Source organism: Eschrichtius robustus, chromosome 1, assembly GCF_028021215.1.
Source record: "Eschrichtius robustus isolate mEscRob2 chromosome 1, mEscRob2.pri, whole genome shotgun sequence".
Lineage (NCBI taxonomy): Eukaryota > Metazoa > Chordata > Mammalia > Artiodactyla > Eschrichtiidae > Eschrichtius > Eschrichtius robustus.
In genome coordinates this window covers 87,569,155-87,594,045 of record NC_090824.1, presented here as the reverse complement: position 1 = coordinate 87,594,045, position 24,891 = coordinate 87,569,155, and the positions used below count along the sequence as shown (strand labels likewise).

Sequence of the window (24,891 nt, the reverse complement as noted above, 5' to 3'; positions counted from 1 at the left end):
AGGCATTTGAATGTTATGTTGAACATAGATGTTGAATGTTAAACCTGCCTGTGCTTCAGAAACCACCTGGGAGCTCTGAGATTGTTGAAGCGCCTCACACTTAGATTCCAAGTCACTAGATCAGATGTAGGGCCTGAGCCTCTGTATCGTCAAAGGGCCTCACAGGTGACTTTGACGTGCAGCCAGCATTGGGAGCTATTGGCTACCGGATCTGGATCTGAGCTGGTTGGGTATTTTTCGCACTGGGCAGCTGGGCCAGGGCTCAGTCTCTAAAAACACCGCTCCTTAATCTCTTTAGTAGGCGGTGGGTCAGGAACTCCTTCAAGTTAAGTAATTAAAAAAAGTGTGGCTCTTCCTGGAATAATGCATATGCACACATTTTGCATATACAGACCTCAGATTAAGAGCTTATGTTGGAGAAGGACCTACTGTAGAGCACAGGGAACTATATTCAATATCTTGTAATAACCTATAATGGAAAAGAATCTGAAAAAAAGAATCATATATATCCATATGAATCACTTTGCAGTACACCTGACACTAACACAACTCTGTACATCAACTGCAGTTCAATTAGAAAAAAAAAGAACTTATGTTGGAGGCATTAAAGGACTGCATGAAAATCGAGGAAGTGACTCCACCCTTTTGTGGACCAGGTGAAACTCTTTCGAGGCGCGGCTCAGGCCCACCTTCAGTATGTCGCTGTCGTAGGTGTAATCGACGGCGGGGGAGATGCGCTGGGAGAAGGTCTGGGCCATCACGGTGCGGTAGGCCTTCCCGCCCACGTTGGCCAGGGTGCGGTGCAGCACCTCGTGCAGCTCCGACTCCTCCATCTGGGGCGGAGGCAGCAGTTCGCTCCTGAGCAGCTCTGTGGCCGTGGGCCGCTCTGCCGGATCGTGGTTCAACAGCCAGGAGATGACAGATTTCTACAACGAAACCCAGGCACCCCGGGGACGGGTGCAGTGGAAGGTGCTCAGGGATTCTCCTGACAAGCGGTGGTTGGTTCAGGTCCAAAAGAGACACACTTCTTCCACTTAGTTGGTGCATGTTAACTGGTATTTCTGAAATCTCTGAATTTGTCATTCCCCCCCTGGAGTTCATTATGGTCACAGAATTGTGCAACAATGTAATATGAGTCTTTCTTAAAAGAGGCCCTTCTTATACTTCCCTGCCATAAAGGACCAAAAAACCCTCAACTCAACAACTACATAGAAGCAGAAGTTAGAGACCTTCTAAACACTGTATCTAAACTACTGTATCAAAAACGATACAAGAATATAAAGCAAGTATTTTTAGGTGCTTAATTTTAGTATAAACTATAACGCGTAGGAGCTTCTAGAATCTCTAAAGCAGTATAAAACAGCTTTTCATTTTTCATTCTCCATTTATGTTATCTGTATTGATACCATTCCCTTGAATTCTCTTATGTTACTGGTTTATTATACCTTCACAGCTATCACCTGATTAAGCAGGGAACTATTTGAAGGCAATGTAAACCTTTGAAAGGCTCCATAATGATTCTGTAATTCTTTTGTTTATAATGAAGATTTATAAGGAGTTAGAGGAATACCTGAGATCAGAAAATCTCAATTTTTAGATGAACCTCATTAAGCATTTTCTAATCATGTAACTTTAAAATACCCTCCCCCAAATCCCTACCCCTGGTTTTAGGCTAAAATAAAAACACAGGTAATTATTTTTCACATAAAGAAGGAAACTGACATGATATAACTTTATGAAAAGTTATGTTAAATTAAACTGGTAAAAATAATATCCTATTCAGCAAAACAGACTGTATGTAATACTGCTTAATTTCTGTATGTGGCAACAACTGTGTTATACTCAGTCTACAAGCATTTTCTATGCTGCCCCCTTTTGGATAAAAAGCAACAACGTGACGTGGGAGGTGGCCATGGCACTGCTTGTGGTGCTAAGTTTATACAGCCCAAATGCAAATGCTCAAGGGTGCCCGGTAAGTCCCTGTGACAGGAGGGCAATCACTGTCATGACAAATGGTGTGCATAGTTGCACTTTTGTCTGTGGTTTAAGTTCCTACACCACCACAGCTGCCAACATGAGGAAATAATGAATAAGACTGACCTTGTTACAGGGAAAGGCTGGGATATGAATATTTACTTATGACACCCCAAAACATGGGGAACAACTCAGTTCGAATCAATGGTAACAGCTAACAAAAGAAGTAGAAACACAACTCAATGTATTTTCTAATGGTTCTTTACTAATTCAATAGTTGAGGCAGAATGGGTCCCTCGAGCCATAAACAAATGTCACATTAAACGCTACTGAATTATAGGATGTTAGTGCTAATATAAATAAAGGGTACTTAATACCTTTATTTTACAGGGGAGGAAAATTAAAGTCTAGAAAAGTTAAGTGACTTGTCCATCCAGATACATAACCAATAATCAAGAAACAGCAAATTAATGCAATGTTCTAGCTAGGTTTCTGTTCTCAACATTAATAATTTAAATAAGGGATTTTGCCTTGATTATAATTGTTAAGAAGTCAGTTTAAGGAATAAACTTCTACATGACAAGAGTATTAACCATGGAAGGCTTCACTAAGACAAAAAGCCAGCATTAAGAAGAAAGGTACACCAGAAGCACTATAATAAATTCACTAATGATTCTTACATATTAGCCAGATGCCAATATTTACTATGACATGACTTACACACACACACACACACACACACACACACTTGTAGTATGGAAGAGAAATTATTTTGTTTTAAATTACTATAACATCTGGCTGTCTAGTCTTCCCCTTTACAATTTGAGCTACTTTACCATAAGACAGAACAAAATTGTAGTTTTAAGATATATTCTTCTTTTCTTAAAGTTCCAAGCTTTATCTAAAACAATGAGCTGTAAGAGCATTCTCTTTTTTTCAATAGCTAAGCCAAGGGTCCAAACAGTACTTCAAAAGCATCATGAATCACAAAAAAGAACCCTGTAGTTTGTTAATATTCTATGTCAGCCCTTGGCATTTTTATGGTGTATTTCAAGTCTAAATACATTTTAAGTACTCCATCTTTCGATATTTTTTCCCCACGTTGTTCCCATGACACAAGAGAATGAGTGGCAGAAGATTACTAATTGAAGAAGAAGAAAAAGAGTAATTAAAACCCAAGAGTGAGAATACAGTAATTAAAGCATCAGAAAATTACCTGCTTTGTATGCTCTCCATCATCGAAGTCTTCTGGAAACTTAGGCGAAGTAGGCTAAAAAAAATATTATATTCAAATCAGCAAGTGCTTGGCAGACTGCCACAGTGAAAGCATTTTATTCACCAGAGGTAAGAAAATCAAATACAGAAATGAAAACTTGCTAACAAGGGAAGACGGATGTGAAACTCATCGTGAAACCCAACGCCCATCCTTCCAAGGACATTCGTATTATCTTAATACTTACTTCACCCAAATGACAGCCTAGGTGACAGAAAGCACCTCATTTGAGGACAAAGTATTTAAAATCTAATGGCTTCAGGGAAAGACAAAGTAGCTTTATTAAACAAACAGATTAAAAAAGGGTAGAAATACCAAACCATCAATACCGAGTAAGAGAAAAACAACACAAAAACCTCTAGCCCCAAATTTCTCACCTTTCTGGTAAATAAGACCTCAGTCGTAACATTAACTTGGCAGTTGAGATATTCTTGAAATGAGGGAACAAACATGAATTTTAGACTAAGGAAAGGCACTCCACCAAGGACATAGTCCTCGAAGAGCATTCCAAGTCAAGGCAAGGACACAGTAATCACTTCATTTCTTCTGATACATTATGATACATTATGAACACAGCTGCCCTCTGATACATTATGAACACAGCTGCCCACGCTGTTCTGGCAGTTAAACCATTAAACTCTTTTCCAAGATATCTAGTGGAGTATTCTTAGTTAAGCTGTATGTGATTTACCCGGAGTATTCTTAGTTACGCTGTGTGTGATTTACCCTAACAGACATGCCTGCTTGGCTCTGCTCAGAAAGGAAGAGGAAGACTCTCCGTATCTCTTGCTCATGAATATGTGAATCTAAATCACCCTCACTCAAACCTTATTCTCCACTGTCATCTTAATGCCATTTCCAATAGGCATCCTGGCCCTCGCACACTAACATGAGTCCCTTTTAGTTTGGGCAATGACAGTTTAGTTTGGGCCAATTGATCCTTTGGGCGAGGATCAATTCCAAGAAGACAAATGGAGATCTCACTGGGAAAAAAATTCAAGTGGCTGACATTTTCCCCAGACCCTGTTTACCTTCTGGTCATGGTGGTATTCTTTAGGCATTACTACACCAGGTCCATTCAGCTGGAACCTTTAATTTCTAGAGCTAAATATCCATTATCCTTATAACCCATTCCCACTGCTGTAACTATATTGATATTATGCAAAATTTTTGGATTCCTCCTTTGCTTTAAAATCAAGAGTAGAGATAGCCTCATCCACCAGAGGGCAGACAGCAGAAGCAAGAAGAACTACAGTCCTGCAGCCTGTGGAACAAAAACCTCATTCACAGAAAGATAGACAAGATGAAAAGGCAGAGGGCTATGTACCAGATGAAGGAACAAGATAAAACCCAGAAAAACAACTAAATGAAGTGGAGACAGGCAACCTTCCAGAAAAAGAATTCAGAATAATGATAGTGAAGATGATCCAGGACCTCGGAAAAAGAATGGAGGCAAAGATCGAGAAGATGCAAGAAATGTTTAACAAAGACCTACAAGAATTAAAGAACAAACAAACAGAGATGAACAATACAACAACTGAAAAGAAAAATACACTAGAAAGAATCAATAGCAGAATAACTGAGGCAGAAGAACGGATGAGTGACCTGGAAGACAGAATGGTGGAACTCACTATAAAGGAGACAAGAATATACAATGGAGAAAAGACAGTCTCTTCAATAAGTGGTGCTGGGAAAACTGGACAGCTACATGTAAAAGAATGAAATTAGAACAATCCCTAACACCCTACACAAAAATAAACTCAAAATGGATTTAAGACCTAAATGTAAGACCGGACACTATAAAACTCTTAGAGGAAAACATAGGAAGAGCACTCTTTTACATAAATCACAGCAAGATCTTTTTTGATCCACCTCCTAGAGTAATGGAAATAAAAACAAAAATAAACAAATGGGACCTAATGAAACTTAAAAGCTTTTGCACAGCAAAGGAAACCGTAAACAAGACGAAAAGACAACCCTCAGAATGGGAGAAAATATTTGCAAACGAATCAACGGACAAAGGATTAATCCCCCAAATATATAAACAGCTCATGCAGCTCAATATTAAAGAAACAAACAACCCAATCCAAAAATGGGCAGAAGACCTAAATAGACATTTCTCCAAAGAAGACATACAGATGGCCAAGAAGCACATGAAAAGCTGCTCAACATCACTAATTATTAGAGAAATGCAAATCAAAACTACAATGAGGTATCACCTCACACCAGTTAGAATGGGCATCATCAGAAAATCTACAAACAACAAATGCTGGAGAGGGTGTGGAGAAAAGGGAACCCTCTTGCACTGTCAGTGGGAATGTAAATTGATACAGCCACTATGGAGAATAGTATGGAGGTTCCTTACAAAACTAAAAATAGAATTACCATATGACCCAGCGATCCCACTACTGGGCATATACCCAGAGAAAACCATAATTCAAAAAGACACATGCACCCCAATGTTCACTGCAGCACTATTTACAATAGCCAGGTCATGGAAGAAACCTAAATGCCCATCGACAGATGAATGGATAAAGAAGTTGTGGTACATATATACAATGGAATATTACTCAGCCATAAAAAGGAACGAAATTGAGTCATTTGTTGAGACGTGGATGGATCTAGAGACTGCCATACAGAGTGAAGTAAGTCAGAAAGAGAAAAACAAATACCGTATATTAACGCATGTATGTGGAACCTAGAAAAATGGTAGAGATGAACCAGTCTGCAGGGCAGAAGTTGAGACAGATGTAGAGAACAAACGTATGGACACCAAGGGGGAAAAAAGAGGGGGGGTGGGGATGGTGGTATGCTGAATTGGGCGATTGGGATTGACATGTATACACTGATGTGTATAAAATTGATGACTGATAAGAACCTGCTGTATAAAAAATAAATAAAATAAAATTCAAAAATTAAAAAAAAATCAAGAGTAATCTCCAAATATTTTTAAAAAGGATAACCTAGCAAAATATCTTCAAGTATGATTCCAAAAATAAATAAAATTGGGGTAAGTTTCTCATCATTGTAAGTGCATAAGCAGAGGTGGACTTCCATTTACTAGAAATATAGAAAATTATAGTAGGACCACTTCTTTCTATATTATAAATACAAGAAAAATACCCTGCATCAAATTCTAATGTCTATGCTAAGATTCAGGTTATTGGAAATTGAGGCATTAAAACATCTGATACATACATCTCTGAGTTGGTTGAGAACAAAGATCCTTTCTGAGGCTGTGATCATGGGATGATAGCACATCTCAAAGAAGATAATTCCCAGGCTGAAGAGATCCACTTTCTGAGGAGGAAAAAGAATTTTATTTAGAGGCTAGATATGAAAGCATAATCCACTAGGGAATTATAGGATGAGCACTGTTAGTTGGGATGTTTGCATAGGTGAAAATAAGCCACACTAGAAAAAATTCGCTTTGTTCTAAAAAAAAAAATTAGAGGTGTAAAATATAGATGAGAGACATATTTATTTTTAGATGATAAAATATTTGGCATGACTTCAATGTTTTTCTTAAAAATTAATTGTAACTGGTTTAGCTATACACATAGACATACATAACCACTGGCCACACACTGAGGATAATCACTACAGAGCAAGGACAACCGAGATCTGTTGAAAGAATTTGCTTTGCATCTTTACTAATCATTGCAAAAGGGAAACACAGATCGCACTCTGCAGCTGATAGCAAAGGTCAGCTACTGATTGCAAAGCCATACCAACGAGGTCAGAAGCACAGCACAACAGAAATATCGTGACGACTCCTAACAAAATATGGAAGTTGTAAGTAAAGAAGGTAAAAGGGCATGTCAGTGCAGAGTCTCAGGTAGGGAGCTGTCGAGGGGAAGAAGGAGGTCAGAAGGCCCTCTGCCTGCGGCAGCTGAGCACAACCCGGCTGAGCGGGAGACTGCTCATGGTGAACTGCACACAGGCACAGGAGCCACTTGCAAGGAAAACGTCAATGAATTTGGACTCAAGGATTAGTAGGAGAGCCTCTGCAACCAGTGACCTCCAAAGTCTTAAAAACAAACATTCATTGTGTCATTTCCTACACATGTTAGCGGTAGAAAACTGTACATACTGAACGGAACATACCGAAAAGCACCAAGAATACAATAGCAACCACCCATAATCCCACTGCTTAAGGATATTTACAATTGATGGCTAAGATACGCCCTTTCGGTGGGTTTTTTTAAACGCACACACACACTATAAAACTAGAACCACACTGTCGTTTGTAACTTTTATTCCCTTAATATAGCAAGAATATCTTTATACTATAATGTCATTTTTCTAAAACCGGCCCCTAATATTTTAATGACATATTCAATTACATGGACGTCCCATAATTTATTTAACCAGTTCCCTATTTTTTAAATGCTTGTTATTTTTCATTGTTATAAACAACGCTGTGACAAACCTCTTTTACACCAATCTTTTTGAATGTCCCTGGTTGTTTCCTTAGGATACGTTTCAAAAGGTGGACGTGCTAGGCCAAAGGGTAAGGTCCTTTTAAGGATTTCATTATACTCTTACAAACCAAACGCAGAAAAGATGACACTAAAGGTGCCTCCCCCTCCCTCAGGGTGGGCGTGTCCATCTCCACACACTCTCACCCTCACCAGGTATTTGGAGGTCTGCTTCAACTCTGTCACTACCAAGTGCTCCCTGTCAGAACCAAAACCCAGGCTTCAGTTGCCACTGCTAGCTTGAAAATATGCTTTAATGTGAATTGCCTGCCTCATGTATTTTAAAAATTTAGCTCTACGGTCTTGCCCGAAGTGATCTCATCCAGTCTCATGGCTTTAAGTCCCATCTGTGTGCTAATGGCTCTCAAATTTATACCTCTGACTCTGATCTTTCTTCTGAACTCAAGTCTTGAGTCCCTAACAGCCGACTGGAGCTCTCTAATCGGATTTCTCATCAGGCATTTCAAATTAAACATGCCCTAGACGGAATATTCCTGCTGTCTTCTCCTCCATCTCCCAGGTCTTTCCTCATGGTTCCTCAGCTCAGTCAACTACCCTTCCCCCAGCCACTCCAGGCAGAAACCTGAGCACTGTCCTGTTTTCCTTTCTTTTCCTCACCCAACACCCACTCCATTAGGAAAACCTGTCAATTCCCCCCCAACATGTATTTCATATCTGCACACTTCTCCCCGTCTCTACTGCCACCACTCTGGTCCCCGCTCAGCCGCCCCACCTGGACTCCTGCCAAGCCTCCGGCAGCAGCTAGAGCGAACTCTCTCGCTCAACATCCTTCAGGCGCTGCCTGCGCACATCGCTTTTCATGGCTAAGCTGGCCCTGCATCATCTGACCCTGGCCTTCCCTTCAGCTTCGCTTCGTGCCTCTCGCCCTCATAGCTCTCACCACGCTGCAGCCACACTGACCCTCTCTCTGACTGTCCTAAGTGCGCCACGCTACCTCTCACCCAGTCTTCTCTCTGTGCATGCTATTTCCTCTGCTTACCCCTCTTCTCTCCCAGCCAAGCTCCAGCCCCCAACTTTGCATGGCTTCTCCCCCCTTTCCTCCTTTATCCTGAAACCCATCCTCTTGGGGAGGCTTTCTCTAGTCAGTCGACCTAAAGATGATGTCTTTTACTGTTCTCTGGTCACTGGACTCCATTTCTTTTCTTCTTAGTTCCTACAGAGTTTGTGATTTAAAAATTTTTTATTTGTTTACTGTCTGTTTCATCCACCATCATCCACCAATGGACAAGCTCCCGGAGGGCTGGAATAAGATGTCTTATTACTTGATTGCCTTGTTCCCTGTGTTCCTGGGGTCTGGCCCAGGACCAGTTAGTTCAAATCTTCTTTAGATGGATGGAGGGACTGTAAGCTCCCTGGCAACAACAGTGCCAGCTTCAGACACTGTCCTTGGGCATCACATGTCCTATTTGGAGCAGTCGCTCAATAGACATGTGGATATATATTGAGTGAATGAATGTTCCTGACTATTTCAGCTGGTAACTAAACCCCAAATGCTGTAATCTTGATATTCTTACTATTATCTCTCTCTTGAGATCTTTCCTTTTCCCCAAAAACCTTCCTCTTTACCTGGTTGTATGCAGATTTGGTGCTGCCTTGGACCTCTGGGCTTACATATAAAGCAGTGCCAACCATCCCAGTCAAATGACCTGCATGGAAGAAGGCAGAGGGAAGGATTACCAATAACAGGACTTAGAGATAAGGCAAATTTTTAACAAAACAAAACAAAAAAAGTTTCTTAAGAGTGAGACATGCGGGCTTCCCCGGTGGCGCAGTGGTTGAGAATCTGCCTGCCAATGCAGGGGACACGGGTTCGAGCCCTGGTCTGGGAAGATCCCACATGCCGTGGAGCGACTGGGCCCGTGAGCCACAACTGCTGGGCCTGCATGTCTGGAGCCTGTGCTCCGCAACAAGAGAGGCCACAACAGTGAGAGGCCCGCGCACCGCGATAAAGAGTGGCCCCCGCTCGCCACAACTAGAGAAAGCCCTCGCACAGAAACGAAGACCCAACACAGCCAAAAATAAATAAATAAATAAATAAAATTTAAAAAAAAAAAAAAAAAAAAAAAAAAGAGTGAGACGTGGTCTGTTAATTGTTTACACTATTCACAGGAAGAAGCAGCATGCATTTCACCAAGCTATTAACCCTAAATCATGGATGGCCACACACTTTGTTCCACACAGGATGGCTCTGCTGTGGTAAAGGGGCAGTGCCAGGCAGGAAGACCCCAGATGGCCCAGGTCATGAGGTAACCTCCTATTACCACCTGGGGTCAAAGTATAACTGCCTACCCAGAGGAGTAAATTATTCTAATTGAAGGTCTGATTTCTTAGAGTTCTGAAGAACAATCTATATAGTGAAAAGGGAAAAAAATTAAAGCATTTCCATAATTTTGTTAATTTAATGAATAATTATAATGTGCTTTAGAATAAAATCTTTACAAATGAAAAAAAAGGTTTCACTTTGAGAAATTTTATTCTGTACTGCATATTTAAAATTTTCCTGGATTTCCCTGGCGGTCCAATGGTTAAGCCTCTGCGCTTCCACTGCAGGGGGCACGGGTTTGAACCCTGGTCGGGGAACTAAGATCCCCACATGCTGCACGGCGCACTCCCCCGCCAAAAAATAATAATAAAATGAAATTTTCCTAAGAGGGTAGATCTTATGCTAAGTGTTCTTATCACAAAATTAATAATAATAGTAACAATAAATAAGAGGGCAGGAAGAAACTTGGAGGTGATGGATATGTTTATGGCATAGACTGTGGTGATGCTTTCTTAGGCGTGTATGTACCTCTAAACTCCTCAGGTTGTATACATTACATATGTAAATTTTTTTATGTTAAAAAAAGATAAAAGAGAAAAAAAGAAATTTTGTGGATTGCTTGTTAACACACTAATTAAATATACAGTCTTCTGGATTTACCTGAAGGGTCTGATTTAATCAAGTGATCTCCTGATGTATCATCTTGTTTGCCGTCAGCCTAAAAATTCAAGTAGCCAAATAAGAAATTAAAATGTTATATTACTCCACAGGAATGGATTATCATTTCTAAATGAAGACTGACTGAAAAATATTACACAGAAACCAGAATAACTATAATAATGCTTTTTTGAGCTTTAAATTTTTTTTAGTTTAGTTAGCCTACTAATGCAGGGCTCACTGGAAACCCCAATGAGATCAAGGAGAAGGGCAATTCACTGTAGAACTCCTTCGTGGCAGAACCCCCTGAAAACTTACCTAGACTAATTTATTTTCATATTTCAAATGCCAAAACAGAATCTATTTACTGGGAAGAGTAAAGGTATATTAATAACAACAAACTCACTTTCTAACTTTTTTAATTTTCCCACTGGGTCAATTTTTACTCTTTTTTCCTAGAGGCTGGTCACCAAATATGTTCCACTGTCACTGCTAATACCTCTTAGGTAGCCTCACTTCTTCCACTATATCTGTGACAGCCCTGTTTCCCGCATTCCCCTAAATCACTATTTTTTGGACATCTCTCCACAGATTCCTATCACGAGCACTGCCATCAATAACAAGAGCTCTAATATTCGTAGAGCCAGGCAATGTTCCAGGGCTTTACCTATATTCTTATTTTATCCTGGTGACAACTTTGAAGCTGGTACTTGAATTAGGCACATTTTATGGAAAGGATACTAAGAGGTTAAGTAACTTGCCCAAGGATTCTAGCCCAGGGCAGTGGGCCTCCAGAGCCTGTGCTCTTATCTACCTCCCTACTATTACAGCCTACAGATATCAAGTTACATTTGCTAGTCTGGGGATCAAATCCCCAAAGAGCCCTTCCTTGGTCTTAGCACTCTTCAGATTCCCCAGTGCTCTGGTCAGGACCATGTCCTTACTGTCCCCCTTCCATTTCCTCCCTCTCTGCTCCTTCTAACCTCACCTTCTAATTTAACCCCTGAGGTTTTTCTCACCATTAATCCAAATCCTAGTTTCTTTTTTTGACCACCCTTATAATTAACTGCATTTACCACAGATTTTGGTGCCTAATCTCTGGCTTATGATGTTAAGTAAAACTCTTCCCCCAGCACTCAAGGCCTGACACCTCCAGGAATCCCCAACCTTCAAGCATCTTCTCTCACTGCTCCCCTACACCTCATAGTTTCAACCAACCAGACAACATGCTGGCCTTCAACAATCATGTCTGCTTACCCCAGGGCCTTTGCTTATGCTGTTCTTTCTCTCGGGAAACCCCTACCCTGGTGTCACCATGCCCTGCCCTCAATCTCAGCCTACTGGACTCTCACCATCCTTTAAGGCTCATCTGAAATGCTGTTTTCTTTATACAGCCCTTCTTGATCCTCATAACCATATGCAAATTTCCTCCTGCTTTTAAGTCTTATATGACTATTTCTCTCACCTCACATTATTTTAGCTTTGTAGGTTTAACAACTACTCTACAGTGTTGTGAAGAAGAGCGTTAATACTTTCTGATTTATGTTGTCTAGAACTCATTCTTCTGATGTTTTACGTTTTTTGAGCCTTATTTCCTTAAGCTAACTAAAAGCCCATCGAGTGTAAAGCATCTAGCCCAGTGCCTGGCATGGTAGACCAAAACACCAAATTGTTTCATAAAGTATTTCATGCCTTTGACCTAAATATCACCCACAAACTAATAATTGTATGTCTCGCAAGTGGAACGTACTCACTAAAACGTATTCACAATTTCAAAGCCTGCAGGATCATTTGCAGCTGCCCCTTCAGACTTGTATACTTTCCTGGGGATTACACAGCAGAGTTCAGGGAATTCATAGTCATGAGAATGTTAGAAGACAGGATAGTTAAGGCACATGGGTCCATTTTCAGGCACATTTGAATTAAAAAAATACTCACAGCAAAGGCTAGATGGTCTGTCGCCAAACCAAAATCACCTATTTTTACATGGTCATCAGAATCCAAAAAAATGTTGACAGGCTTCAAATCTCGGTGAATCATTCCCTGATGGAAAAGAGCAAAGAAACCAACAACGTCTTCCCAAACATAACTTATATCATACCTGTTTGAAAGTCCATACCTGTTTGAAAGGCCTGTTGAAAGGCCAACCTAGTGATGAAAACTGGATGAGGTCTTCGCATGCAGACCATGCTAGTCCAGGCTGTCTGACCTCCACAATGTCTCCCAAATGTCCTGCCAATGACCTTGCCACCCTCTCCCAATCTACCTGCTGGTGGTCCTGATCAGGTCCAATCCGAATGGTGCCCTTTGGCATCCAAGACCCCTGTCTATCAGGTTCACCGTGATCTTTCTCTCTACTGCATCACAAAACCCTTGCTCTGGTCAGGGAGACACACACCATTTTCATTCCTTCTTCTACTCCTTTCTTCAGGCTACCTGCCCTGCCTAGGCTTTTCTCCACTCATTGGAACTGTACCAATATTTACAAGTGCCAACTTATTCACGAAGACTTCCACAGTAATTCTAATAATTCAACTTTGCATTCCCAGCACACCAGGTAAGTGCTCAATGATGACTTGTTACGTGAACACTACTTTCTCCCCTTCCTAATAGCATCCTCATCATGCTTACTGTTTCCGGAACTATAATACAGGAAATAAATGTAATAAAAACACTTTATGGTGTGATCTCTCTTACTGTTACATGAAGGTAAATGTCGGCTCCCTCAAAAAAACAGGAAGTCCCTCTCAAGTATGGGGTTTGTCATACACTTGTGCCTTTCTCTATTTCTAGGTTTGGCACAGTGTTAGACACGCAACAAATGGTTGGCAGGTACTGAGCAGATTAGATGGCAAGGAAGACAGCGCACGGAGCACGGTTCTAGGACCCCAGGACGCTAGCACAGTAATAGAGTTCTAATGACCTTCATTAGAGCTCATTTTTATGTCCAACCTTGCAAATTCCACTTCCACCGAATCATTTATAAACTAGACATCTGTAAATGATAGTCCTGGCTTTTTAGTATAAATATGGTACAGTATAAATAGTTTAAGGTTAAAGAAAATTGACGCAAAGGAAAAAACGTATTTACACTAACACATTCGACAACCCCATTTTTAAAATGTAAGCAGCGTTTCATCTTGAAGTTAGGTCCATTAGCATTTACATCGTGATGACAATTTCTAGCTCTGCAGTGACATTTTATACATGTGGCAAACTATGTTAGTCTCATCTCTACCCTTGCCAGATGACTTTCTAATTTTCCCATGTTCCTAGGAAAGGTAGCACTGAGTCAGAATCACATATCTTGGCAGGTATTAATCACACTCTCACTTTATCTAAACCACTCAAGGAATCATCCTCAAGTTCCATACATGTTCAATTATTTCCACCTAACCCAGAGGCTGGCAAACTTTTTCTGCAAAGGGCCAGATGGTAAATCTTTTAGGCTTTATGGGCCACACAGTCTCTGCCACAACTACTCAACTCCACAGTGGCAGCACAAGAAGAGCCACAGGCAACACATAAACTGGTATGGCCCTGTTCCAATACAACGTTATTTATGGACACAGTTGAATTTCATAGAATGTTCAGGTATCATGAAATATTACCCTTCTTTCAATTTTTTACAACCATTTAAAAACGTAAAGGCCAGTCTTAGCTCACAGGCTGAACAGAAACAGGTAGGGAGTTAGATATGACCCATGGGCTATAGTTTGCTGACCCCTCTTCTATCCTTCAATGCTTTCTTTGAACTTTGATGCTTTATACTATTTTCTCATCTTTTGATATGTTCTATTTCCTATAAAAATAGATTATTTCAACATACCCATAATTTTCCCTCTATTTTAGGCTTTCTCAAATCGCACAATATTTGATTTTGCCATAAATTTTATGTAAACATAAGTTTTTCAGATATAAAATGTTGCAAAGTTTACTTTTTCATGGATATAAGCCAATCCATCCAGAATCTCTCGGAAAAGCCTCCAGAGCCTGACGGTGTCTCGATATAGTCCCTGGTCAATGGTGTCACGTAAAGTGCTCTTTTCACAGTACTCCATCTATGGACAAGAACAAACCAGGCAGGATTTGATGATATAGAGTTTCAATTAAGGAGGACAATGGCAATTAATGTAATCCCCCATTTTAAAACGTGTACCACGGATTTTAAATATTTATGGAAAAGGCTTATTTTTTTTTAACTAAAAAAAGAAACCAACAGTATTAAAAAAAATTGGGAAGAAATATGCATAATCTTACCACCCCAACAAAATCATTTTTATTTTTTATATTATTGTTCATTAAAAAAATAAGACTTTAAAATCCTTGTCACATATAATATGAAAACACTTAGAATTAAGTAAAATTTTATTTTTTGTTTTACAAGATTGTTTCCAAACCCAAATTTCCAAGAAGGGCTAATTAATAATCCAATGATGTCATTAGCCTTTTTCATTTGCATGTTAAATTAATGACAATGACCTTCAAGTCTAGAGCAAAACATTATAAATACCGAAACATTTAAGAAAGGGCTCTATCTCATCCTTCTTAAGTGTATTAATCTATCAGAAAACTGCAATATCATTTAAACCTTAGAGCAACATGCAGCATTTGATTTATGAAACTAGCCTATGTTTCAAACCAGTGCCACAGTTGAGATTTCTCATGAAGAAGGACTTTCTTGTTTTCAAAGAGGGGAACATGTCATTTTAAATGGGAGGAATATCCTCTCATGCTCAGAATAACATCTACAAACTCTGACTCATCCTCCAGGCCTCCCACACCAAGATCCTACCACACATCACGTACCTCTGCTAGGTACTTCTGTCTCACTGTAACTGTTTACAGCGTAATGGCATGTAGTAGATACTCAACAGTTAGCGGTTTGGGGGACAAATGCTTTATCATGTGTGTGAGTGGTTTATGTTTAGGGAAAACCTAAAACCTGCTGCAACCCCAGGAAAGCAACCACCTAACTAGACTCTTTTGAAACGTTACACTTGTCTGAGGGCTCCTTCTTGGGCATAGTACTGTATCTCACATTTAAAGATCTGCCTCCTTGCAGATGTGACTGAAAACACTAATAATGACTCATGGTCCTGTTCACTTGGGCCAGAGGCAAGTTTTCCGCTTCGGTTTGTGGCTGTCCCTCTGCTGGCTGAGCTCGCCACTGTCCAGAATGCGCCCCTCGGGAGTGTGAGCAGGACAAAGCCTATAAGCTTCCCTTTAGCAATGCCTCACTGGAGCTGGTTCTCCTGTCCCTCAGGGGTTCCAGGACGAGCCACTTTCCTAAAACCAGGTTGGTGTTTCTTCTGTACACACGAGGATGTATGTGCCTCGTACCTTGCTTGTCCAGATTTAACTTGTTAGACAAAGTAGAGCTTCTGTACATGCACAGTCTAGCGCTTATGGAACTCAGGTGGGTTCTAATTACTTCGCACATGTTATTTCATGTATTCTTCACAAGCCATTGAGGTAACTGCTACTGTTTAATTTACAGGTGGGGAACCTGGGACATAGAATGCTGAAGAACCGTGCCTGAGCTCACAAAGCTGTGACCGGTGGATCCAGGATGTGAACTTACACAGCCTAAGTAAAGTCCAGAGCTGGAACCACTGCCCTGTGCCGTCTCCTGCTACGGTACAGGAGAGCATGGGTTCAAGGCAGGGGGAAAGGGCCTCCATGCTATAATCCTCCCTGGCCAATTAATCTTTGGCAGTGCGGTGAGCCCTCTTTGCTCGCTCTCTTGCTTTCATCTCCCAAAACCTACCCACCAGCAACTACTGGGAGTTGCCGTGTCACTGAGCTGCATGCCAGGGCCTCACCTGGATGTAGAGGTAGTGCACAGCCTCAGTGGTTGCCGGTGGCTCACTTTCATGGCAACTGTTCTTTCCATTGCAATCTTCATCCTAACCCAAGAGGAACACGTGAGAGCTCAAAATGAAGCTGAATGAAACAAGATCATCACCACCACCAAGTCGTTTGTTCCTGCCCCTACCACATACATAGCTATCCTGCTGCTTTAGAGGGAAGGTGAGAGAGCAGAATAACAACCACTGTCCTTTAGATGCTTACAGCATTTAAAAGGCAATTCTACCAATACCAGAATCTAATGCACAGTTTACAGGTCTGTTACTGTACAGAACAATGATGGGGACAATAGGAAACAGGTGGGTATTAAAGGTAATCCACAGAAAGGCTCTCAGCCAATTCCTTCTCACCACTTGCTATCTTTCTATGGATAAGAAGGGTAGAATGTATACAGGCTAATATTTTAAGGCTTCAGTTTTATTGGAATGCCTACCTTTGATGGTAGGTTTACTTTGGAAACAGAAGATGAGAAATCCATCTTTAGCTAAAACAAGTTAAATGCGATCACATTACCAGACGGCACACTGCCCTCGGCTACAGCACTGAAGAACCACCACCCAGCTGCCACTTAGGGTGACCGATCCTCTACACTACTTTTCCACGTGGTTAGTCTGCTAGACCCCTACAGCTGTTTTTCTAACTCATGTCCCTTAAAAAAAAAATTCTTTCTTCTTCTAATAGACATATTTAAATACTCCCTCCTACCCCCAAGTATGGGAAAGCATTAGGTAACATTTGACTGTTTCTGATCTGCATTTTTTGTGTGGAAACATTTTTTCAACATTTTATCTTTATTGAAGGAAAAAAACTGCTCTGGAAACAATCAAATTCTACTCTTTTTTTTGGCCACACAGCGCGGCTTGTGGGATCTTAGTTCCCCGAACAGGGATTGAACCCGGGCCCTCCGTAGTGGAACCTCGGAGTCCTAACCACTGGACAGCCAAGGAATTCCCTCAATTCTACTCTTGAATCATTTATTTATTCTGGGGATTATCTGTACAAGATTGTTAATCTCTTAGAGGCTTCTACCCATCAATTAGAATGCCCATGGGATATCTCCCTTAATTGAGAAAAACCAGAATTGTAAATTTGGTGCCCCCATAATAATTATATGCATAACTAATGCTAAAACCAAAGCAGTTAGTTTAGACTACTTATGCTATTATTCCTTAAACTTCCTCAGGGGTTAAGGGGATTTTAATAGAAGAGGGAAGTACTTTTAAAAAATGCTGGGACTTCCCTGGCAATCCAATGGTTAAGACTCCGTGTTTCCACTGCAGGGGGCACAGATTCGATCCCTGGTTGGGGAACTAAGATCCTGCATACTGCGCGGCGCAGCCAAAAAAAAAAGTGCTGGCTAAAGCATTCAAACCTCATTCAAACCAATTTAACTGCTTATCCAAGAGAGTCTATGTATAGACTTCTTTTTATCTGCTATGAATGCACCCTGCTTGTAATTATATTTTTATTCCTGGTAATAAAGTCACTGCATCCAATCCCCAGCTGCAGAAGGTTTCTCTGGCAATAACTGACAGCCCTGGAAATTACAAAGTTTCACACCGAACTCCAAGCCATCAGCACTGAGGGGCTCTGCTGGCCTGGATGCAGGAAGATACAGAATTGAGTGGGGTCCAAGGCTTAGAGCAGTGTTTCTCAAATCTTTCAGACCATGTTGTATTTTATATTACACCTAATACATATACTCATAAGAGACAAGTTCTACGAACAGAGTTTACCTTTACTAGTGTGATACATTTTGGTATTCTTTACTCTTCTCTACAGCATTAAAAATAAAATGAAGCTGGTTGTAACCCTTGAACCTGATTTCATAACCCGTTACAGGATCATAACCCACAGTGTTAAAACACTGTTCCAGAGGATGGTTTATGAGAGTAAGTCATCAAGATTAATTGATGTGAGAGAGACCTACAGAACTCCACAATTAGGCTGTTTAGTTACTCAATTAATTTGCATTCAACCCTCATCCCCAACCACATAATGTTTCCTAAAATCCTCTAGGAAGTGGTTTTCACTAAAAGCAAAACAAAACAAAAAAACCCAGCATGTCAATTTATTCTTCTCCTTTTATTATGTGGATAAATTAAGACCTATAAGTAACCATATGAGTAGCATATTTTAAAAAATCATGTTTTAAAATCATGTTTCTATATCTGCATATCAGATTAAGGCTTTACTATTTTACCTGAGGTTTATAACATCAAACATTTGCTTATGTACCCATCCCATGATGAATAAAAAGGTGTAACTTCTATTTATATATTTACCTGATTCTGACTTTTACTGTTCTCATCTTCATTGTCAAAGATGATATCACTGTCAGAATCTGAAGCAGGTCTTAAAAAGAGAAATAGAGAAAGACTAAAGAAACCAAATTCCCTGTTATAATTCAATAGCTCAGAGTTATGATAAACTGTATCCAAATGGATACAATGAAATAAAACCATGAATGTAAATGACCAGGGTGGATTCTGAGATGCGTTAAACTTTAAACTTTATTTTAGGATCATAATTATTGGTTTGGTAACCCTTTTTAGAACTGCAGTAGGTCCTGTGTCAAGACTCCAAATTAGTTCCTTTATGTTCCACAGAGTCGGAAGCCCTTATCTAAAAGGAATGCTCTTTTAAAAATCCTATTAAATGTATTAAGAGGAGGGACTGGAAGAAGTTTCTATTTTTCCTTCCTCCAGGGCTTGGATTTTGGAGATCTCTTGAAGATATCAAAGGGAAAAAACTCTTGGACTGAATGAATTTGGTTACTCTCTAAAAATGAGTTGCATATACATGTATTTCATCATGGTCCACAGGACTGGATTTCTAACCAAGTCCCTCCCCTTCCCCGGCCTGGGCTTGGCGGGGACGAGCCAGCAGCGCCCGGGAACTCTTACAGGAAGGACTGTGAGAAGACGCCGTCGTGTTCCTCGTCGTCATCCTCGTCGCTGCTGGAGTCCGGGCCGGTGGCGGGGAAGCGGGCGCTGGCCGAGCGCTCACCCGATGTGCTCCACTCCACCGAGCTGCTGAGGATGGGCGGCGGCGCGGCCGCCTCCACGCTGCCCGGGCCGTCTGTGCCGCTGTCGCCGACAGGCGGCCGGGGCAAGGCTCGCCAGTCCAGCGCCTGCGGCCCCGCGTCCGGGGGCGGCGGCGTGGGGCCCGCCGGCCGCTCGTGCCTCTCGATCCAGGCGTTGTAGTAGCGCACGATGTTCTCGTGGTGCAGGCGCGACAGCAGCGTCACCTCGCCCTTGATCCTGCGGAAGTGCCTGCTGGCCGGGTTGATGGGGATGCGCTTCACCGCGTAGCAGCAGCCGTCCAGCTTGTTCTGCACCTGCCGCGCGAAGGAGAAAGGAGAGGGGTCCGGCAGGTCAGCCACTCCAAACCCTGTACCGACTGGCATTCCTACTGTGTCAGCCCATCCCCTCCCAAGGAGAACCCCGAGTTCTGAGTCAGAACCCACAGCTACAGTCGAGGACCACGTGTCTGAAGTTCTTAAGGTGAAAAAACTCGTGACTGCCAAAAACAGAAAACATTTCACCCCAAGCTAAATGTATATAGCCTGCTAAGAGACTCTGGGGAAAACATAATCTCCATTTTAATCATTCATTTTATTGACAATTACATCCCTGCTTTTCCAATATCACATCTGCTATCTAGATTTCCAAGTAAACCTTGTTGCTTCTTTAACCTTGTTTGTAAAAAATTATTTTCCAAACTCAGTGTAAATTTTTAGAAGGTGATTTTAGTTTCTCTCCACTTGTTTTTTTTAAACTTAAAGTCTGCTAAACACAAACTAAGCAACAGTTTTAACAGACCTGCATGCAAATTCTAATTCTCAACTTACAAAGAACTTGGGCAAATGACTTAATTTCCTTGAAACTCGATTTTTTAATCTATAAAATGGCATTTATGCCACTTCCCTTACCTCAAAGGTGACTGTGAGGATTAAATGAAATGATGTGAGTAAAGCACCTGTATCAAGGTGTCACAGAGAAAGGTGTTCAGTAAATAAAAGGGATTCGCATTAACACAATTACTGCCCATCGATTTTATTACTAAGATTGAAGATTTACAATTGATGCTATGTAAGGAAACTAGAACAGTACAATTAAGAATAAAAGAAAAACACAAGAAAAATACAAGAAAATGTTTCAAAGGCCAAATCTCCGTATCTTACATAGAGGCATCCTTATCCCGGGCAGTCTTGCTATGCAATTGGGTTGCCTGAAGTATTTTTTATAAAATTTTGTTTTCTGAACTTCCAGTCCCAACTACGCAGGGCAACTGAAGTGACGGAAACTAACAACTTGCCCATCGCAGAGGGAGAAACTAGTTGGTTACGAAAGACAGCATCATTCTCTTATTTGGCTCATAGGCTTCTATGCCAAAAACTACTTTTAGGAATGAGAAAGTAATACTATAAAAATGAGTTTCAGATTATCTTTTTTGGGGGTACAGAAATAGTGGTACAATGTACGTTTTTGAGTAAAACAGGTATTAGTCTGAATGCTGGTTGAAATGTCTTAGTGATGTATGTGACCTCAGGCAAATGACACAGCTTCTCTGAGCATCAGTTCCCTCACCTGCAAAATGGGATAATACCTATTTCATAAGAATGTCGTGAGATTAAAAGACAAGGTTCATGAGCCACCTGGCACACAGCCTCAAATAGGAAATGTGCTCCAAAAAATGACAGCCCTGTGTTCTTTTACTGCCACGTTAATAGAGTGGAGGACTGTGGGAAGTTTTGGCACTGTCTTTCAACCTCATGTCTCAGTACATATCACATACACTATTGTAACCAAGCAGGACCCTATGGGGCCTTCCCGGGACAAATCACCCACCATGTCCTCTGCCTGTGTCTTGTTTGTAGAAAAGCTTTAGTCTCCCAGGCCTCCTGAGTCACAAAAGGCTGCTCAATAATGACTGAAAGAATGTGAACATGTAGTGACAAAAAAATAGCAGTTGGGCCAGGAGAATTGGTAACAATTTAAAAAGTGAATCAGCCATATAACAGTCACAGAATCTTTAGTTCTTTCCTGAAGGACATAGATAACATGTCTGATGCACGTTCCTGAGTTGTTTTACAGACACTAAAACTAAAACCTCCACCAGATAGAAGAATCTAACTGCATGATGAGCATGAGCATGCAGCCCCCAGACCAGCTGGAACCCAAGGACTGATGATGTTAACCCCTGTGACACCACCTTCTTACCTCACTGTCACCCAATCAGAGAATGGTACATGAGCTGATCATGCACCCTGCAACTCTCTCCCTCGCCTTGCCTTTAAAAATGCTTCCCTGGAATCCACTGGGGAGTTTGGATCTCTTCGTTATTAGCTGCCCTTACTCCTTGCTTGGTGCCTGCAATAAATGCTGCACTTTCCTCTACCAAATCCTAGTGTCAGTAAGTTGGCTTTACTGTGAGTGGGTGAGCTGACCCAATTTTGGTTTGGTAACACTATGTGTCACTGACTGGGGTGTGGGGCTTGCTACACTAGAACTGCTAGGAATTCATTTATTAAAATGCAAAGGTGCATTAACAGTAATGGGTCCAATTGCTAATGAAATTCCAGATCTCTGAGGAGATGGCCCTACCTTAACCTGAAAACAGATATGGGGTGTGAGGGCTGTTGGGTTCTCATAGGGAGAAATCACAGGAAAAACATGGGGGATTAAGTTACTAAGATGTTTTTGTTATATGAGCTTGCTAATCATTTTTAAGTACTTGCAAGGAAATGAAGTTTGATCATGTTTGGAATTCAAGGATCTAAAATATAAAGAAGTTAAAGGAGTTGATCAAAATTACAGTGTGAGTTAAAGGGATAATATAAACTTCAATCATCCACTCCTCTTAAAGATAACCATGATTACCTAATCAGGATATCTGTCTGCCCAAAGTACATCTATTTAATCACCTAAACATAATATCTACACTTTCAAGAAGAAAGTTGAAAATTTCCCATGATATTATGACTTTCTTTTGGAAAACTTGCTTAAGTTTGTCTTTCTGTAGAAAAACTAATGTAATTCTTTTTTCAGTGTAAAAGGCCTTCCACAGTGATACAGGTAATGCTTCCTAATAATACTCTCAGAATCCTAAACAGAATCATGCCCTGTTGATGGTGGGCTACCTTCTTATGGGTAAGATGACATATCTCATACGGATTTGATAACAGTAATCTGGGACTCTTAAAATCAAACAAAATACTTAAATTACACAAAAAGAGTTGAAAACTCTCTCTTAAGGCGCAGATGATAATAAAAGTTGCCCAAACAGCCTGGAATAAGGAAGGGAAGACCTAACAGCAGCACACCTTAATAATGCATCACGGAGGAGCTTCAAGATGGTGGAAGACTAAGACATGGACATCACCTTCCTCCCCACAAATACATCAGAAATACATCTACATGTGGAACAACTCCTACAGAACACCTACTGAATGCTGGCAGAAGACCTCAGACCTCCCAAAAGGCAAGAAACTCCCCACGTACCTGGGTAGGGCAAAAGAAAAAAGAAAAAGCAGAGACAAAAGAACAGGGACGGAACCTGCACCAGTGGGAGGGAGCTGTGAAGGAGGAAAGGTTTCCACACATCAGGAAGGCCCTTCGCGGGCGGAGACTGCGGGTGGCAGAGGGGGGAAGCTTCGGAGCCATGGAGGAGAGCACAGCAACAGGGGTGCAGAGGGCAAAGAGGAGAGATTCCCGCACGGAGGATCGGTGCCGACCAGCACTCACCAGCCCGAGAGGCTTGTCTGCTCACCCACTGGGGCGGGCGGGGGCTGGGAGCTGAGGCTCGGGCTTTGTTCGGATCCCAGGGTGAGGACTGGGGTTGGCTGCGTGAACACAGCCTGAAGGGGGCTACTGCACCACAGCTAGCCGGGAGGGAGTCCAGGAAAAAGTCTGGAGTTGTGGAAGAGGCAAGAGACTTTTTCTTGCCTCTCTTTCCTGGTACGCAAGGAGAGGGGATTCAGCGCGCTGCTTAAAGGAGCTCCAGAGACGGGCACGAGCTGCGGCTATCAGCGTGGACCCCAGAGACGAGCATGAGACTATAAGGCTGCTGCTGCCGCCACCAAGAAGCCTGTGTGCAAGCACAGGTCACTATCCACACCTCCCCTTCCGGGCGCCTGTGCAGCCCGCCACTGCCAGGGTCCTGTGATCCAGGGACAACTTCCCTGGGAGAACACACGGTGCGCCTCAGGCTGGTGCAACATCATACTGGCCTCTGCTGATGCAGGATCGCCCTGCACTCCGAAATCCTCCCTCCCCCCGGCCTGAGTGAGCCAGAGCCCCCGAATCAGCTGCTCCTTTAACCCCGTCCTGTCTGAGCGAAGAACAGATGCCTTCAGGCGACCTACCCACACAGGCGGGGCCAAATCCAAAGCTGAACCCCAGGAGCTGTGCGAACAAAGAAGAGAAAGGGAAATCTCTCCCAGCAGCCTCAGGAGCAGCGGAGTAAATCCTCACAATCAACTTGATGTACCCTGCATCTGTGGAATACCTGAATAGACAACGAATCATCCCAAATTGAGGAGGTGGACTTTGGGAGCAACGATATATATATCTTTTTCCCGTTTTCTCTTTTTGTGAGTATGTATGGGTATGCTTCTGTGTGTGATTTTGTCTGTATAGCTTTGCTTTTACCATTTGTCCTGGGGTTCGGTCTGTCCGTTTTTTTTTTTTTTTAGTATAGTTTTTAGCACTTGTTATCATTGGTGGATTTGTTTTGTGGTTTGGTTGCTCTCTTCTTTCTTTCTTTTTTGTTTCTTATTACTTAAAAAGATTTTTTAAAAATACTTATTTTTTATTTTAATAACTTTTTAATTTAATTTAATTTTATTTTATTTTATCTTCTTCTTTCTTTCTTTCTTTTTTTTTCTCCCTTTTACTCTGAGCCGTGTGGATGACACGCTCTTGGTGCTCCAGCCAGGCGTCAGGGCTGTGCCTCTGAGGTGGGAGAGCCAACTTCAGGACACTGGTCCACAAGAGACCTCCCAGCTCCACGTAATATCAAACAGCGAAAATCTTCCAGAGATCTCCATCTCAACGCCAAGACCCAGCTCCACTCAACGACCAGCAAGCTTCAGTGCTGGACACCCCATGCCAAACAACTAGCAACAGAGGAACACAACCACACCCATTAGCAGAGAAGCTGCCTAAAATCATAATAAGGCCACATACACCCCAAAACACACCACCAGATGCGGACCTGCCCACCAGAAAGACAAGATCCAGCCTCATCCACCAGAACACAGGCACTAGTCCCCTCCACCAGGAAGCCTACACAACCCACTAAACCAACCTTAGCCACAGGGGACAGACACAAAAACAACGGGAACT

At 41.7% G+C, this 24,891-nt stretch overlaps 1 protein-coding gene across 3 annotated transcripts in view; it reads right to left on the bottom strand.

Moving 5' to 3' along the window:
- EIF2AK4 (eukaryotic translation initiation factor 2 alpha kinase 4) overlaps positions 1–24,891 on the bottom strand; it is a 108,250-nt gene that overhangs the window by 31,703 nt on the left and 51,656 nt on the right. For all 3 annotated transcript variants that reach the window (XR_011074671.1, XM_068549146.1, XM_068549155.1), the window contains 10 exons: positions 19,447–19,880; positions 18,826–18,895; positions 16,495–16,578; positions 14,608–14,730; positions 12,608–12,712; positions 10,673–10,730; positions 9,316–9,395; positions 6,446–6,547; positions 3,191–3,244; positions 690–926 (listed from right to left, as the gene is read on the bottom strand). Coding sequence is in view for 2 of the 3 variants with exons in the window: in XM_068549146.1 (XP_068405247.1) it covers positions 690–926; positions 3,191–3,244; positions 6,446–6,547; positions 9,316–9,395; positions 10,673–10,730; positions 12,608–12,712; positions 14,608–14,730; positions 16,495–16,578; positions 18,826–18,895; positions 19,447–19,880 (1,347 nt within the window). In the remaining variant the exon portion in view is untranslated. The remainder of the gene's footprint in view (positions 1–689; positions 927–3,190; positions 3,245–6,445; positions 6,548–9,315; positions 9,396–10,672; positions 10,731–12,607; positions 12,713–14,607; positions 14,731–16,494; positions 16,579–18,825; positions 18,896–19,446; positions 19,881–24,891) is intronic.